The 19216-nt window shown below is 34.5% G+C and overlaps 1 protein-coding gene across 8 annotated transcripts in view; it reads right to left on the bottom strand.

Moving 5' to 3' along the window:
- grik4 (glutamate receptor, ionotropic, kainate 4) overlaps positions 1-19216 on the bottom strand; it is a 647232-nt gene that overhangs the window by 252665 nt on the left and 375351 nt on the right. For all 8 annotated transcript variants that reach the window (XM_073923686.1, XM_073923682.1, XM_073923683.1 and 5 more), the window contains one exon: positions 1583-1747. In XM_073923686.1, the coding sequence (XP_073779787.1) occupies positions 1583-1747 (165 nt within the window). The remainder of the gene's footprint in view (positions 1-1582; positions 1748-19216) is intronic.

Below are 19216 nucleotides of genomic sequence, written 5' to 3'. Positions count from 1 at the left end.
GACTCAGAGGACACCAGAATGTGACAGCACACTTCATTCTCTGACGTGTGAAAACCTGTTAATTTAATTGCCATCACATAATGGTGCCTTTCTTTACCCCCACATACATCATCTGCTAGCAGTCAAGAACATATTGAAAGATGAAACTGACAGACACACTAATTACACATGTATACAGACCTCTTTTTTGTGTGTGTCACGGCACTCAATTACAAAAGCTGAAAGTGTGAAGACAAAACCATTCATTTCCTTCATACGATTTAAAAGATAACCCAATATCAAAAATGTGCTTTCAGGTGAAGAGAAATAAAGAGTTGTTTTTGCTGTTTGAATAAGTATTCAGTGCATGTTTTGCAGGAGAAATGCCCTCCCGAGGACACAATTATCTCACTATTTGGCTCTATCGGTGAATCACTATAATACCCACAACCTCTGAACAAACCCCTCACGGTTAAGTGACCATTATTCAGGTTGTGAAACTAAAAGACAGCTGTGAAAATTAAAACTAAAGAGCCTAGCAAAAATGTTCAAACCTAAGTAAAACAAATTTAAGCTGTAGGAAGCAGGAATGTGGTTCCTACCATACTAATTAGTCACCGTCATGCTGTTTTAGACCTGTACAACTTACTTTTGCAAACAAATTTATTCTTGTGGGTCCAAACTAGTATTGTGCCAATAAATGTATTGATGGCAGTCAAAGATAATGCCAATAGCTATTATCTTTAATGACATACAGTTAAAGTCAGAATTTTAAGCCCCCCATTTATTTTTCCCCAATTTCTGTTTAACAAAGACAAGTTCTTTTTAACACATTTCTAAACATAATAGTTTTAATAACTCATTTCTAATAACAATTTATTTTATCGTTGACATGCTGACAGTAAATAATATTTTACTAGATATTTATCAAGGCACTTCTATTCAGCTTAAATAGACATTTAAAAGCTTAACAAGGCAAATTAGGTTAACTAGGCAGGTTAGGGTAATTAGGCAAGTTATTGTATAACAATGGTTTGTTCTGTAGACTATTAAAAAATTAGCTTAAAGGGGCTAATAATTTTGACCCTTAAATGTTTAAAACAAAATTAAAAACAGCTTTTACTCTAGTCGAATTAAAACAAATAAAACTTTCTCCAGAAGAAAAAAAACATTATCAGAGATACTGTGAAAATTTCCTTGCTCTGTTAAACATCATTTGGAAAATATTTAAAAAAAAGAAAAAACTAAGGGGGGGGTTAATAATTCTGACTTCAACTGTATATATTTATAGTATTGTATATCTCTACTGTAAAATATACAGTAATTTTCACAATGCGACTTTAAAATGCAGTAACATGCTGTTTAACTATCCTACAGTAAATCACAGTTTATATTACAGTTAAACAATGTGTCATTTACAGTGTAATTGTAATGTTGCATACAAATGTGAATTTTATTTCAGAAAGTACAGCAAATGTGAAACATGTTTTAAAATTGTAGACATTTTGCCAGGTAATGCAGATGAAAATCATTCAGAATAATACTCTATTAATAATATACTACATAATATACCTCTGAAATGATAAAACTCAGGTATACTCACTTGTTTCCCCTGTCTCGTATTCACTGTCTCGGAGCAGCTCAAAGATGTCCACCTCCAGTTTGCCAGTGGTGGAGCGATTGCTGGAACGGTTGATGCTGTCTTTGGCCAGAGTGATGGCCAGTCGCTCCCCTCGGCTACACTCCATCGGGTCATCAAGAATGGCAGCTGAGACACAGTTCGTTGAGAGAGAGAGAGAGAGAGACAGACAGACAGTGAGACAAGCTGAAAATATGACAGAACATATTAAAAAGTCTTGAGGAAAGAGTCATGGCAAGTGTTTTTGGCTCCTCTTGTGTGCTTTTTTTAATTTATTTTTTTACAGTAAACAAAGTAAATACGTTTTTTTTCAGGTTTGTTATTAAACTGGCTGAAGTGATCATATTAACATTTTTCTGCATGTAAATGCTGTGTTTCAAAATATTGGTTGCACTTTGGGTTTGCCCACATGGAAAGAACTTATATAAGGACATGTGTGCATATATGAAGCCTATACGCAGTATATATGCACATAGATGATAATATATATGCTGCATATGTGTATATATGCCACATATAGGCAAAATTGAGGTGCATTTATGTGCATATACAGGCCATATAGGTCTCCTGTATTGATTCTTTAAATCCACATAAGCCCTATATGTACAAACAAGATATGTCTCCTGTATAGCTCATATCTCACTTTGGCAACTGTCATACATGATGCCTACAGTAGCTCATATTTTCTATTATCAAGGCAATAACTAAGAATTAAAAGAATACAAAAAAAAATTAAGTATGTGCGAACACTTGAAATTGGTATCACATGCAATTGGCATGTTATGGAATTTAACTAAAGCAACTAAGTAAGAGGATATGGAAAACTATGATATCTAAACATTTTCTTAAAACATTTACAATGTCTTGGGATCTTGAGAACTCCTCTGCTTTAGTAACTAATGAACAGATAGCATTGGCTCTTAAGAGATACAGTAACTACTTACTATGAGCATGTCTATGGTGCTGATTTGGATTAGTTAATGAACTTAAGTTGCAAGTTTTTGGACGGTGGGAGGAAACCGGGAAACCCGGGGCAAACCCACATGAGCACCGGAAGAACGTGTAAACTCCACACAGAAACGTTGGCTGGCTTGGTAAGGACTAGAGCCAGTGACATTCTTGCTGTGAGACAACAGTGCTAACCACTGGGCCACTGTGCCACACATCTAAGAAAGGAGGAGTAGGGGAGGATGGGAGAGTGAACATGACTGTCATATGGAACTTAGGGTATTTATAGTGGCTTGGAAATTGTCTGATTGGTAAATCGTAAATTGAATAATGCGGGGGTGGCTGCAAGCAATCATAGGCATGTGATCCTCCAAAAAATTAGATTATAAATAAACTTCACTAATTATTTCTTGTATAAAGATAATGTATAACAAAATGGTTTGTCGTTTTTTTTTTTTTTTTTGTCTTATTTTTGTTCTTGTACTATTTGATTGTTCTTAAGTAAATAAAAACATTTAAATTTCTGCATGGGGTTTTATTTATGTTGTCCAGCAACTATGAATTTTAATTATTTTTACTAATATATAGGTAAAAATATAGGTGAGCATATATGTACACCTATATATGTACATATAACATAGGAAAATGGCAAATTTTGTGTCACATATATTAAAAACCTATATAAAACCTATATTAAAACGTATGTTTATGTAGGTTCTTTCCGTGCGGGTGAGGAACTTCCATTTAAATGAACTTTTAAAAAAAAGAAGAAGAAAACAACAACCGAGGAAAAAACACAATTCAAATAAAGTTGCACTACAAGTGATTCATATTGATTAAGAGGTACATTTGGTTTTGGGCTTATGAACTTTTATGCATCACAAAAAATGATGTTCTTGTTAATTAATGTGATATTAGTTTCACAAGCATATCTGTAGCCAAAGCTCTTTCGAGTTCACAGCGTTTTCTTCTTCTAGATTATTTTCTCTTTCCATTCCCTATACAGTTCAGTAATATTCAATATATGTTCTGCTGAAAGTAATTTGTTCATTCTAATAAGTTACCTTTTCATTTTTGATGGATGAACTGTGAGAAGAATAATGATAAAACTTTTTTTATTTTTATTAATTCAATGATTATTTACAATTTAAATGAAAGTTACTCCCATACCTTATTAAGAAGCATATAGGAAAAACGTAAAAGAGAGATATTGACAAAAGAGATTGACCTTGTTTCAGTTTAACAAAGAACTGTAAATCCACATAATCCTTGTTTACAGTTGTGGGCTATGTTACTGTGCCCTCTTTTGCTAACATTCATCATATTCAATCCACTTTAAATATACCTTGATGTTCTTGATGCAGGCTCAGTATGTATATGCCACAGCCTGTATCTGATATTCAGGGGTATTAATATCAATGGAAAGCAAATAATTATAATTTTTTTATCACCATAATGTTTGATCTAAATGATTTCTGACAGCAATTAAACTACAGGACTCATTTGTTTTATTTAACAAATCAGAGAAAGAGAACCTTTTGACTTTACATTAACACAAATATTAATGGATGTCTTTCACATTTGAGGTACATATGCCAAGCAATTTTCAAACTAGCCTTGTGATATGTCTGTTACCTGTCTGGCTGGTGTATAGAAATGGGTTATTTTGCCACCTTTCTTGAAGCCAACACATAATTAGCTCTCCAGTGACCCTGGATTTGTGGCATGACTCACATGCTTTGCTGTGAAAGAACTTTATTTACACTGTAGCTCTAAAACTGCACATGATTGTACAGATTTTTTAATGCCAGTTGTCATAGTATGCTAGGAAAGCTCATGCTTTTGTGTCATAAATATTGCACTTGAAATAAGCACAGCTTTCTTAATACTGGACTGTAGAATCATTGTGAGGAAATAAACAAATTACATAATGCACTGCAGTGATTCAGAACAGTTTAACGATTTAATTCAAACAATACCAAATCAGCCATGAGAGTCCTGCTATTAAAAAGGGGGAAATATAAATAACAATCCACTTAAGACTTCCATAAATATCGGGATGTTTGTTTAGAGATGGTAAATGGAGATCCGCGGTATGTTGTAAATGAGATTAAGCATATTTGCTTGCGGCAGAGAAGTGACGGCGGTTAAGACACACATAGCAATTTTAATGTGCGTTTGGGTAAAAAGCAATTCAATTACTATGTACAGGGGTCCAATTTGAGCTAATGTGTTCTGCGAGGAAAAAACATAGATTTTTGTCTTTCCCACAAACTCACGAGGGCTTTTTAAAAAGAAAAGTAATTATCAATTAATGTGCTGTCACATCTGGGGCAAAGGCACATTCATTACAGACATTTCCCATCTGTAATACCTGTCATACAGAGTGTTCACGGGGAATGTATTACTACAGAATACATTTATTTGCATTAAAATAATCCACAAAGATTCTTGGACTAATTATCAACTGGCCGCCTTTTCAGAAGACTCTGTCCCTCTGCAATGCTGAGCTAAATCATCTTCAACACCCACCTCTCTCTGTCAGAGCTGATAGCAAATGGCAAGTACAGAAAGCTCAAACTGGGCAATTCTCCCAACGTTCACCCCTAAATCTTGCAACAAAGAGAGCCAAATGGAAACACTGGCCCTGCGCTGAGCCCTGAGGTTCTGTTCTTTTCCCCAATCGGCGGTCACAAATGTAGATGTCAAAGCAAGAAAGTGGAATTGCTAACGCTAAATGGAATCCTAGCGCAGGGTGAAAATATCAAAGGGGGAGATCTGTTGTGGGGCAATGACATTTTAAAGGCATTGCGGTATGAGACTCTGAGGAATGTGGAGGTCCTTCCACAGCCAAGGTTCTATTCAATCTTCCAGTCTTGGCTCGGCTGCTGACCCTTTTAAAGGAATCGATGGTGAGCAGCAGCGCGTGCCGGAGAATGAAACGCATTGTGTAATGTACATGGATACCAGGGATGATGGTTATGATACCAGCCGCACTGTCCTTGTCTTGGTCACACTATCCAGAAACTAATGCGAGGCAATGTGTGATTTGCACCAATGGGTGTTTGAATTCATTTATTTATTTTTTTTGACTTGTAGGCAAGTATAGTGAGACAGAACATAACGTTAAAGTTTGGAATTCAGATATGTTGCAGGCTATATTTAAACCCTGTTTCTATGTGAGCACCACTGTATAAAAATATTATTTAAAGTTTGGAAAAGAACATATTGCAGGGCAGTCTCAATTTTTTTCCCCAGTTTAAGCACCACTTTACCAGCTCATAAATGGCAGAAGTATTTGGATGTGTTGGTCTTTGACTGATAAGTAAGACAAAGAGAAAATTAAACTAAAAGTTGAAAAATTGTGTATGTTGCAGGCAAGAAACAAACCCATTTTCCCTTAGGAGAACCACAACTTTCTAACAACAAAAGCTCTTGTATTTTTTTGTATTTACTAATTAGCTTTTTTTTGTTTGTTTGTTTTTTTTATTAGTAAGTAAAGAAAAACAGAAAATTTATTTAAAAATCAGTTAAGTTGCAGGCCAGACTCAAACTTATTTTTCCAGCGTTTGCACCCCTCTTCTGGCAACTCTTAAGGCTCGTTTCTTGATGAACAGCCACAAAGCCAAGAACAAAAGAATCTGCCATGTCCTGTTGTTAATGGGGCAGTCTAAAAGTGCATGCAGTTTCACTTTTTCCAGAGAGCTTGTGTGCGCTCACCGCATGTCTATACTTGAAATAATGAACTTCTTGAGCTAATAATGTGAGCGTGATTATTGAAGTGCTTCTGACTTCGATTCTTTCAGGAACAGACAAAGCAAGAGATTAAAGATTAAAGCACGAAAAAAGTAAGAAGAAGCTTGAAAAGCAAAGGAGCAAATGATTCTTTCGGCAGCCTAAAACATGAACAAGCTGCCACATTTAACTATTATCATCACCTTTTTTGAACTCAGAATGAAAGAATTACTTTCTGACAAGAGATTACATGTGCTGGTGAAGAATAAAGATAGAGATGAGATGTTTGCACTGATTGTAGGCTATATGTTGTGTGTTGTTTTCGAAGCCAAAAAAGGACTAAATGTATGCTGTGTGTAGTTTTTCAGTAATTGGAAACGTATCAGAGTCTGTATGTGTTCATATATGTTGCATTTATTTATTTATTTATTTTATATAATTTTTATTTTTATATAATTTTCTGTCGTACACCATGCCCACACAAAGGGTACTATTGGTACCCTTTGGCAGTGGAGACACAAGCCTGATAAAGGTGACCCGTACTAAACCGTACTGTACCGCTCAGTGGTAACTGGCAATTAAATGGTAGATGCATTGTATTGGCCTCTTCTTAATATATGACTAAATAAATTACAAAAATATTAAATGGTAGACAATCTACAACATCTTGACCTGACTGGTTGGCAAGCAAAATCCAAAAGTAGTAAAAGTAGAGTAAACTAATCTTAAATAACTGTAGTTATGCTCCAACCAAAACTCCAACCAAAACAAGATTTCTAGCTTGCAGCATGAGTACAACTGCTGAATGACATACAGTATGCATTTTGAGATGCTTGACCTTTATTTGATAGGTAAGATGGAAACAGTGGCATTAAAGATTGGACCTGTATTGTCAAATCTCCTAGAGTAAGTGATGGACATTTTTGGACATTTTAACATTAAAGTGATGGGTAAATGAAATGAGCCGGTGAAAGGATACAGTATGGAATATTATGGAACTGAATATGACCCAAGGTGGACTCAAATTTGCATTCCCACAAAAGCACCTTAGCTCCTAAAAGATGAGCTTTTAGGATTTTATTTGACAGGTAAGTGAAGCGAGACAGGAAATAGCTAGGAGGATGATTGCAGAATAACTCAGCATGAGATGAACAGGAATGTTAATATATAGGTAATTTATTCCATCCAGATAGCACACTGACATTACAAATTAAGTTATAGATTGTTTTTGTTTGTTTGCAAATGTGCAACTGATGCCATCTCTAGCTCAGTGTGGTATGTTAGTTTCTATTGCACTATATTTCCTCTACCTACTTATTAACCTGTGCAGCTCGCAAACCACTATGAATCCTGCAGGCTATAGAAACACTGAAACAAACATTTAACGTTACAATACATAGGGGTTTATAGTAAGTCCCAAAGGCTAGATCGACACTACACTGTCGCCATAATAAAGTCACTAAACTCTCAGAATAACCTTGCTTTGCTGCTCCCGCAGGACCGTTGGCTAACACTAGTCAAACACACCAGTCACAGAGGAAGGCGATACTGTGAGGAACTCATCACTCAGATGGCTCGTCCGATGTACAAATGCCTATTAAATAAGCACCATCGCACACTTAATCAAGCAGAGTGACTGAATGCAGATAAAATGGACAATTGCATCACCTTTAAGAGTACTAACTGCCATTTAATATGCTTTTCCATTTAAACTGTTGGATCCAAATGAGGCTTGAAAAGCATCAGAGCAGCAGAGTCTTGATTGTGACATTTATACAGCCAATATACAAGACTGATTATCAATGAACAAAGTGTCAACAGTAATGACATTTAAGCACACCCATTAACTTTTAAACATAACGTGGCTGCAGGAGAAATTGCTTGTATATCTTGTGCAATATTTCAATCATGCATGATGTAGGCATGTAAGGAGTGATGCTTAAATTGATTCAAATCAACAATTTAGCTAGAAGTCACAAGGAAGTTGACTTTCAACAGTGTTCTAACAGTGTTTTTCATTTTATAAACGTCCTCTTTCTTTTATAAGTATAAAGGCACGTCATGAACTCAAAAGGAAAACACAGTAATGTTTGATCATCTATGTATATTCATTTATGCTCTGTGTATGCACTCCTGAGGCAATTAAAAAAAAGAACAAAATGAACTTTTCACTATCAAGTCTGGTTTGACAGATTGCTCTGCTTTGGGAGTGTCTCTTGTATGGTTAAAACATAAATTTAGCATCTTTCTGTTTACCCTGGTGAACCAGAAAGTAGTGATGTGCAAAACAGTTTTCAAAATTTACTAGTATACAGTCTTCGATTGAACACATTTCTTAGGATGATTTGCATTAGAAAATGTGTCTAGATTTCAAAAACTGCAAAGCCACGGTGGTAAACAAGCAATGCTAAAACTAGTGTAACTGATAAAATATCCAATGGAAATAGAAGCTATGTGAACTTTTTTTTTTACAGCAGCACCAGCCAACTGAAGAAAAGTTTCTTCTCACAGACTCTCAGGCTGATGAACACTTGACACACCTCACGCAAACTCTTTGCATACCCCTCACAGCATACCATCAAGATGTAGCATGCACTGCTCTTCAACCAAATCTTTACAATAAACAATACTGCCTACAATGGGCATCATGGTGGCACAGAGGGTAGCACGATCGCCTCATAGCAAAGAAGGTCACTGAAGGTTCAAGCCTCAGCTGGCCCAGTTGGCATTTCTTTGTGGAGTTTGCATGTTCTCCACGTGTTCGCATGAGTTTTGTCCGGGAGCTCTGATTTCACTCACAAGTCCAAATACATGTTCTGTAGAAGAATTGGGTAAGCTAAATTGTCTGTAGTGTATGTGTGTGAATGAGTGTATGGGTGTTTCCCCATGGTGAGTTCGGCTGGAAGGGCATCCGCTGCGTAAAACATATGCTGGATGAGTGAGTATGCTGGATTCATACTGCTGTGGCGACCCCTGATGAATAAAGGGACTAAGCTGAAAAGAAAATGAATGAATAAGTATTGCTTACAATAATTTTCCATCAACAGTTGCACTATATGTGCATCTTTTTTACTGTGTACTTGTCTATCTGTGCCTACATGTGTGTAGTGTCTATTTTTCTTATCGTATTTATTGTCTTTTACATATTACTAATAGTATATTAATAGTATATAGTTTTGTTTTTCTGGAGTATTTGTTGTATTTTGTATCTGGAGCCAGTACCTAAGCTTTTCCCTCATCATAGTGCACGTGCTGATGAGACAATACAAGTGATTTGATTTGATTTCAAATGCTGTTCTTCTTCAAAATACACATAACAGCATGACTGCGAATGGGCTTTTATCCAACCTATGTTTAACTGTGCAAAGCTTCTGTTCCCATTTTTTTCCCAATCATATTAGCTGAACATAAAGATACTTGCTACCTGATATTCCAGATGGAATTTCAGTTTCATATTATTTTTATTTATAATCATAATTAAGGACACTCATTTGTAGAGCCAAGGGTTCCTCTTTGATGCGTATTTATAGCAAACTAATGAATGCAATACATCACAGATTAATAGACAATAATGAACTACATTTGTAATAAATGTTAAAAACAAAAAGTTAACAGAGTGATTTAAGCATTCAACCAAAAGTATTCTTTGCTTTTGACCAGCCAGTATTTGAAAAAATCTGTGGTTTTAAATGAATCATTTGAAAGAACGGTTCAGCGATTTTACTACTTTTACTAATTTAGCGATAACATTTTACAGTTAAAAGGCCAAATTACCATTTTGATTATGCTGTATAACAGAGCAGGAATTTTACACATTATTTCCTTTTCTTTTTATTTCTTTTATTTTGACTGGAATAAAAGCTGGAATAAGACTGGAATAAATGTCTGTATTTTGCACTGTCTGGAGTCAGTAGCTAAGCTTTTCACTCATCATAGTGCACGTACTGCTGATGATGTTACAATAAAAGTGATTTGATTTGATTTCAAAGGCTGTTGTTCTCCAAAATTTGATACACATAACTGCATGACTGTGAATGGGCTTTTATCCAAGCTATGCTTAACTGTGCAAAGCTTCTTTTCCCATGTTTTTCCAATTACATTAGCTGTACAAAAAAATCCTTGCTACCTGATATTGCAAACTGGAATTTCACTTTCATATATTTAAAAAAAAAATCATAATTAAGTGATAATTTTACTAATTGAACAATATCATTATACAGTTATGCCCCATTCACACAGGGTGTTAGTGTCAACACTTCCTATTCTTTGTAAATGGGTGATGCTAGGCATTGCCGAACTGCAATGTGGATCCGTAGGCGCCGCTTCAGCAGTGTTGCTTACTGCAGAAATTGAGAAATTCTCAACTTTTCAAGTGCCAACGGAAGTGTCAGCCAATCAGATTGCTTTATGTAAATACCCCAGCTCAGACAGTAGCCAATTGCAGGCTCATTTAATTTGGCTGACACTGCTATGACAATCGCATCAGCCACAACTTCAGACATGCCCTCGGTCAATCGTTGACGCTGAAGCCCAGTGTAAGTGCAAAAGGCCAAATTACCATTTTAATTATGCTGTATAACAGAGCAAGGAATTTTACACATTATTTTCTTTATTTCTTATTTATTCTAGTTTCGCTGGAATAAAAGCAGTTTTAAGATCAATACGATTAGCCCCCTAGGAAACATTGTTTTTTGATCGGCTACAAAAGTAAACACTATCTATGTTTCCATCCAAAGATGCAAGATAAATTTATGCGCAAGACATAAAAGACATGCAAATAAAGCAGCGTTTCCATCCAATGAGTCAAAGAGAACTTCACTTCCTGATTAACTGGTGCCAAATATCAACAGAAAAACACAATTTTCTGCAGTTGGAGAAGCTGCATGAATTTTTTCTTTATTTAAGATTTTACTGGTGCCTCAGAAGACAAATGCCGACACGCAATGAACGCGTGGTGGCGTTTGTAGGTGTGAGACGTACTGCAAAGACGCTTTTGATTTTGGAGGTCATTGTTAATATAATAACACTTATACTCAAATGGTTAAGGCATTTTAGAATGACGAAAACAACGTTTCAAATGTTTCACAGTGTGGTCAACCTGCTGGTTTATCTACTCACACACATTTTGATCATCAACTGATCTCTTTTTCGTCGTATTGTTTTCATCGTAGTTTATGCACATCTTTTCTTATCGAGTATCCAAAATGGGCATTAAAATAGGTGTATTTAAGCACAGCTACTGTTGTGTAATGACTAGCCTAATAATTTACAAAACATGCCTACAGTAGTGAACCTAATTTACTTAGTTAGAATTTTAAAATGCAGCTTAGGTTGAATAGTATTATCTTGCGAAAGAACTAGTAAAATATTATATACTGTGGTCATGTTTAAAAATATGTTGAAAAAAATCTCTTCATAAATCAGCAATTGAGTTATACTGTACTTAATGACAATTTCACAGAACAGCAGATAATTTTGTGCGACAGCAACAGCAAGGCTTATAAGCAGTTCTGTTTTAAGCCTTTTGTTTTGTTACTAAATGAATCAGTGGTTTTGAACAAATCATTTGATTGAATAATGATTCAGTATAACTTAAATGAAATCTGCTGCCACCTGCTGGTGAAACTATGTCACCAAAGCATGAATAAAATCAATTTAAACAGCCTGAATCAGATTTGAACAGCATTTTAAGGCAGTGCTACACTAACACTAAGATACATTTGTCCTATATAAGAGTGGAGTTTTACGGTTGCGAGTTTAAGATGCACTGTCATGGGGATTAGCTTATCTATACATTGGCCGTCAAGGCACACAACCACCTGAAAGCCAACAAAACTGCAATAGGTTCCTTACACTGAGTATCTGCGTATCAGATTTGAACTGCTTAGATCTGCTCTTCACTTCATCCCACCGAGTGTAAAAGAGGATCTAACTAAAGACTGGGGAGATAAAGTACACCAGAGACCAACGTGAGGGTTTTACGGAGGGATCTTCACTGTCAAATAATGAATACCGAGCCTTAAAAATGCATTCAAAGGTTGTTTGATTTTTATTATCGACCAGCCTTTTACCCTTGTCACTGATGAGAATAGACTTGATATTAGTATTCCACCTCTTCGTTCCGTTATTTGAAAGATCAGCGGGATATTTTTAAATCTGATTTAAATTCAGTTTTCTATCAAGCTGGGACAAAAGTGATTTCAAGGTTATCAATAATGTTTAATGGTCCGCAATCCTCTCCATGTGGAATGGCCTGGATGTTTGTCTAAAATCGAGTCTTTTTCTCGTGAGATTCTGAGAGGATCTTCTCTGCACTGAGGATTTTTAAACGGATATATCATCTATCTTTGAATGGGAATGATCTGTCTCGTAAATCAACTTTTAATTACAGATTCTAATTAAATTTTTATTTTCACCACAGCAAGTCTCATCTAATTCTAGCAATGACGCTAATTAGCGGAGCCCCTGGACAAGCCGTTGACGACAGAATCCATCGCTGAAGGGTGTAAGGTCCCAGTAAATCAAAACGCTGATCACTTCATGGACATCCTTGCCTTTGTGGGGGAAAAAAAGACATTTTACACCTTTGAAGAGGTCTTTGTGATGATGAATTAAAATTATGCAAGGGAATTAGATAAAAAATGACATGTTGTAAATGAGTAATGCCTGGTTGGGCTTTAAAATGAATTGTTTTCAAAGCTTGAACACACAAGCCTTTGAAAGAAATAATATGACATGATCCAGACAGTGACAACAGGCAAGAACTACAACATATATATACCAGTGCTAAAATGGAGTCTGATTTTCATTCCTGTTTTCAATGACTTTTTATCTCAGCTCAGGTGTTTAGGTGGCACTGAAATCTGCATTCTTACCCTATCCTACTTCTCATACAAACTGAACGAGGTCTTTAAAGTAGAAAATAAAATAAAAACTAACCATATGATTTTGTTAGCTCTTATTGCTAGTTTTGTGGTGAACAATTTATATGTGCATGCCATTAAGAGAAAAAAATAAATAAATAATGCTTCACCTTAATCATTTATTAAAATCTGAATAAGCACTTCCTGTTAGTTTTCAGTTAAATTCTCAGATAACGTCTGTCTGAGGTATTGGGCATGGTTAACAACACAAACAGAAATGGTGAGGAGGAGGTGTTTGTTAGGTTGTTATAACTCTTGTGAAACCCTTTTCGCGATCTTTCTGAATAAAATGCCTGCTTTGCTTTACACCCAGTGTTTTCTCATTTAATTTAACATTACATTTGTCTAGGAACTGCGTCACAATATGAAAAAAATGGGCACAGCTTCCTGCAGACTTAAACATTAAACACTTCTTAAACGTGTTAAAAAAACATTATATTATTTACTACTATTTAGAGTCTGAACATAAAAACAAAAGCCCACTATCGCTTTTATAAAATATTGTAGGAGTTGCTCATTTTTATTAATTCATATGATCTTTGCATGAATCTAAGATATTTAGGTTCACTTTTAACTACCACTGGCCCATAAACAGTTGAATAAATGAAGAGCTCAAATGCAAAAATCTCCAAGGGCTCTATTTTAACAATCTAGGCGCAAAGTCCAAATCGCAAGGCTCAAAAGCATTTAGGGCATGGCCGAATCCACTTGCTATTTTAAAGACAAAAAAATATGCTTTGCGCCCTGGCACATGGTCTAACAGGGTTGTGCTTATTCTCTTAATGAGTTAAGGGTGTGTTTTGAGCATAACGTGCATTTACTCCTTTACGTTCATGGATAGGGAAACAGTGTTGAAAACACTCCACTGAAGACATCCGTCAGCCTACATATTTAATTTAGCTTGTTAAGCGCAAAGATTTGTTTCAAAACCATTTCTGATTTCAGTTCTGATTTCCAGAAAATGAATAAATGATCAATGATACCAACGTGTGTTCATAAAACTGAGTTATATCCAAACACACATCCTATTCTTATGCTTCATATGGTGATGCATACGTTTCCAAAACTGGACATGTGAACAAATCTAAACTTGTCTTTATTAAAACAAATATAAATCACGCCAAACGTGTACGGTCACACTTTACAATAAGGTTCATTAGTTAATGTTAATTAATGCATTTACTAACATGAACGAACAATGAACAATAAATTTACTACTGTATTTGTTCATGTTAGTTAACATTAGTTAAGGAAAATACAGTTGTTCATTGTTAGTTCATGTTAACTCATGGTGTATTAACTAATGTTAAACAGCATGGACTTGGATGTAAATAATGCATTAGTAAATGTTAAATTATGATTAATTAATGCTGTACATGTGTTGTTCATGATTAGTTCATGTTAGTAAATGCATTAACTAATAAACCTTATTCTAAAGTGTTACCACATGTATGATAGGGCCCTAAGTGTGTTTTAAAGTTTTCTTTTTAAATAAGCTTTTTTTTCAGCATCCTGTATTTATGTTTAGTTATTTTATATTAAAGTCAATAAAAACAACCTTTTCTTTGCCAAAAAAGTGAAATTACTAAACCTACACACAGGAGCTTGATACATTTTAGAAGAAAAACCTTTGAATGTATATTCACAAATTGGCAAGCGAAAATAGTTTTCAATTTTCATGAGATTGTACAACCTTACAAAGACAGACTGAGCAAATAAATATACTAAACAATATGATTAAAATAACAATCTATATAAGTGCTTTCACAATTGAATTGCATTTTATTTTCTTAGGATAGGACATGTTCACCTGAGTTTGTGTTTCTTCTCTTAGTAATGGAGGTTTGGAGTGAGATGGGTAAGAAATTGGATTGACCCCAACCCTAACAGTCCACTTATAATCTAATGAGAATTAGTTGGCATGTGGATGCAATGTAACTTAAATTCAACAAATGGATAATTAAAAGTGTGACTGAAATTGGTTGTGTTTTATAGACAAAACCTAGCAAATGTATAAAAGATAAGTAAATAAAGAGCCTAATAACCTGCTGCATGCTGTTGAACTATTAGAGTAATTCCTAACATTATTAAAATGATAAAAATTCCTAAAGTAATTCCTTGATATAAACATATATATATATATATATATATATATATATATATATATATATATATATATATATATATATATAGCCATTAAATGTCATATAATATATCCTGTGACATTGAGTAAGGTTTTATTTTTCACATTTTCTTCGCACATCGCATTTCTCTTCACACTCATATTTCATTTCTCACATTTCATACATTCCTAACTCAAATGGCTGTTTCCGTAGTAACTGAGGACATTAAAAATGGGTATAAATACAAATACATATACAGATTATATATATATTATATATAAATGTTTACACTTATTTGTTTAGATTAAAATGACAGGGTTAAATTAAATTCTTCAAGGCAAATCAAAAATAATATATATACAATAAACAAAAAAAGAGAGTTTTTTTGTTTAAATCTTCAAATAAAAAAAGAAGGTACCATCCATTTTAATAAAATCATCCACTGGGATATAAAAAGAGCCCCAAGAAAAGCTTAAATATTTAAGCCTCAATTTAAATTTCCTTTATTTAAACAACCATTTCTCCAAATTGTGAAAAAATACCATATATTTGAATGTGGATTTAACTAAGCTAAATATGGGAGAGAGAAAAAAAAAAAACGGCAGTCGTGTGCAGTCTGCATTATTTAACATTCGCTGGACTGCAGACACAGTTATAGATAAAAATGTTATACTGAAACTCTGGCTGTAATATTTCAGCTGTGCGAAAATCTGCAATTCATGCTTTTATGTGACTATTACAGTAGAGCATGACATACACTACAGCTCTTTTTTAGAGGAATAATAAACGAGGAGGAAAAGCCTAAGAAAGTTTCTCTCTCATTGATCACAACCAGTGTTTTCATTGGTATCTGTGTTTAGCTTTAACAGTCGTGTGTGTTTGTGTGTATTTGTGTGTGTGTGTGTGTGTGTGTGTGTGTATTCACTAAGGGAGGCCATTAGAGACAGGGGAATAATGATGGTATTAATGGCATCAATTGCTCATCCTGACTGCCATTGGAGTGCAGCCCTTGGGATCCGTGTGCAGGGATAATTGTTTACATCTTCAGTTGCCTGTTTTTATCCCTTTTTGCACACTTTATCACTCAGTGCACACACACACGTAAAGGTGAAGAAACAAATTGGGCCAGAATCTGCCTCTGTTCCACCCTGTGACACTTTGGCCCACCTGACTTATTATAAACTATAGTATAATTGTTACATATATTTATATATACAGTACATAAATACATGAATGCATGCATACATACATACATACATACATACATACATACATACATACATACATACATACATACATACATACATACATACATACATACATACATACATACAGTGCTATTTTTATCCATTCCTCAGTGAATACAGGCAATATTTTGGTGCATTTAAAAAATACAAATTTATTTAACAGATATTTATTGAAATAATATTTTAGTCACCAAACATATTCTGAAAATGAAAGATAATACAATTAAATTAAAGCAAAATATTGCCCAATTACAAACTACAAAAGTTCAACAAAATTAGTTTTTTTCCTTTCTTTTTTAAAATTTTGTATTTAGTATTTTTCTATAACATATAAATTTGGGTGTACTAGTTTTTGGATGTTATTGTAAGTTATTTTGTTAGATAAGCTCCAGATTTGGCTTCAGTACTGACTAATCTAATGTGTATGCACAAATATAATATTGTATAGCTTCCTATTAAAATAATACAAATTTATTAGGATTTGTGAGGGGTGTACTTACATTTGCTGAGCACTTTACATAAATCTAAGAGTAAAATTAAGACCTGGTAAGACTAAGACTTTTTAAAATTATTATTATTTGTAACAATGACTTAGAAGGTGATAAAGGTTAGTTGGTGTGTACCGAAAGAAAAAGATAACTTCCCAGTGGTTTTCCGCCAAATAAAAACAAAAAAGAAGCAAACATTATAAATTATATTATTTTAAACTTTTAAAAATAAACTTTTTATTGTGATATGTCTTTATTAATTTGTTTGATTATTCTACATGATTAACAACAAGAAAATATCATTGTTGTTGTTATTGTTTATAGTTTTGTTATTATTATTATTATTATTATTTCAACAATTCGCTGTTTCATGAGCAGTAACAAAAGCATGGGCAGTAAATTTCCTTAAATAAAGAAGTTGATTCGAATGTTATTATTCGATTAAATGGGCATAATCAGTAATTATCAGCTGATAGATATGGGCCAGCAGGGGCCTTCTGGCTCAGAGGGCTCAAAAGGCTGTTATCATTCAACCACATTGTTAATCAGCTATACTAATATAGCTATACTCAGCTATAGATGACATAAGGTTATGGCCAGAAGTTAACGAGTATTATTTATATTCATTCATTTATTTTCTTTTCGGCTTCATGATCATAATTCATAATCCGGGGTCGCCACAGCGGAATAAACCGCCAACTTATCCAGCATGTTTTTAGGCAGCGGATGCCCCTCCAGCTGCAACCCATCTCTGGGAAACATTCACACACACTCATTCACACTCATACACTACGGACAATTTTAGCCTACCCAATTGACCTGCACTGCATTTCTTTGGACTGTGGGGGAAACCGGAGCACTCGGAGGAAACCCACGTGAACGCAGGGAGAACATGCAAACTCCACACAGAAACGCCAACTGACCCAGCCAAGGCTCGAACCAGCGACCTTCTAGCTGTGAGGTGACAGCACTACTTATGATGCTACTGCGTCGCCCGAATTATTTATGTTATTTAAGAAATTTCCCATCAACTGTATTTTATTAACGTCTACCCCTACCCCAATCCTAAAGCAAACCGTCACAAAAGATCTGGAGTGTTCACTAGTATAGCTGATTAATGATATGAATGGATGATAACACCCTTCTGAACCTACCAGTAGGTGCAGAAGGTCCCTTCTGGCCCATATCTATTAGCTGATAACCATTGATAATGCCCATTCAATCAAGTGATAACATTCAAAACGGGTGTATAAACACACACTGTAAAAATGATGAGTTCCACACAATTCCTTCATATTGTCCCAACACTAATCTTTTAAGTGGACTTCACTGTTTTTATAAAATTTAAGTGGATTAAACATAAAACAATTAAGTTGCCCTCCCCAAAAAACACATTTTAAACTCATCAGCTCATTTTAAGTAAGTAGTCTGAACAAGCAGCAAAAGTCTTTTTCTGTGTGTGTGTGTGTGTGTGTGTGTGTGGGTGTGTGTGTGTGTGTGTGTGTGTGTGTGTGTGTGTGTGTGTGTGTGTGTGTGTGTGTGTGTGTGTGTACATATATACATATGTATATGTATATAAAACCAGTGGTCCAATTAATTGGTTTCTCAGAATATTTAATCACAAAAAAAATAATCAAAAATCTAAACAATTAAATGTAAAACTAAAACCAATTAAATAGCTGGTCCAATCTTCACTGCAATAAATGAAATAATACATTAAATTAGATGTAGTGCTCTTTGTGTTTGACCTTTTTTTGACAATTAAAATGAGCTGTTTTATTTAGCTCTTTTTTAACTTGAGATTATAATTATTGCGAGCTTATTAAAGATACTGAAATGACACAGTCGAACATAAGCGGGTATTCACAATATTGCTCAAGCAGTAGGAATATTTGGTAAGATATAGATTTAATAGCTCACTAGGAGGGATTATAATTGAAAACAATTTAATGATTCTGCTTTCACCTCCGGTAGGTTACCACATGTCATTGTTTTGTTATTGATGTGCATTCAGAATGTAAATATGTGTTCACAGTCTGATCTACAAAAGCCTGATTCTGGCTTCTGGGAATCAGAATAACACTATGTCACACTTTTTTATATTGAGTTTTGTAAGAAAGGAAATTTACATACG

The sequence above is a fragment of the Danio rerio genome, chromosome 15 (assembly GCF_049306965.1).
Source record: "Danio rerio strain Tuebingen ecotype United States chromosome 15, GRCz12tu, whole genome shotgun sequence".
In the NCBI taxonomy this organism is placed as follows: Eukaryota; Metazoa; Chordata; class Actinopteri; order Cypriniformes; family Danionidae; genus Danio; species Danio rerio.
The sequence above is the reverse complement of the archived record's forward strand: the minus strand, read 5'-3'. Positions and strand labels throughout refer to the sequence as shown.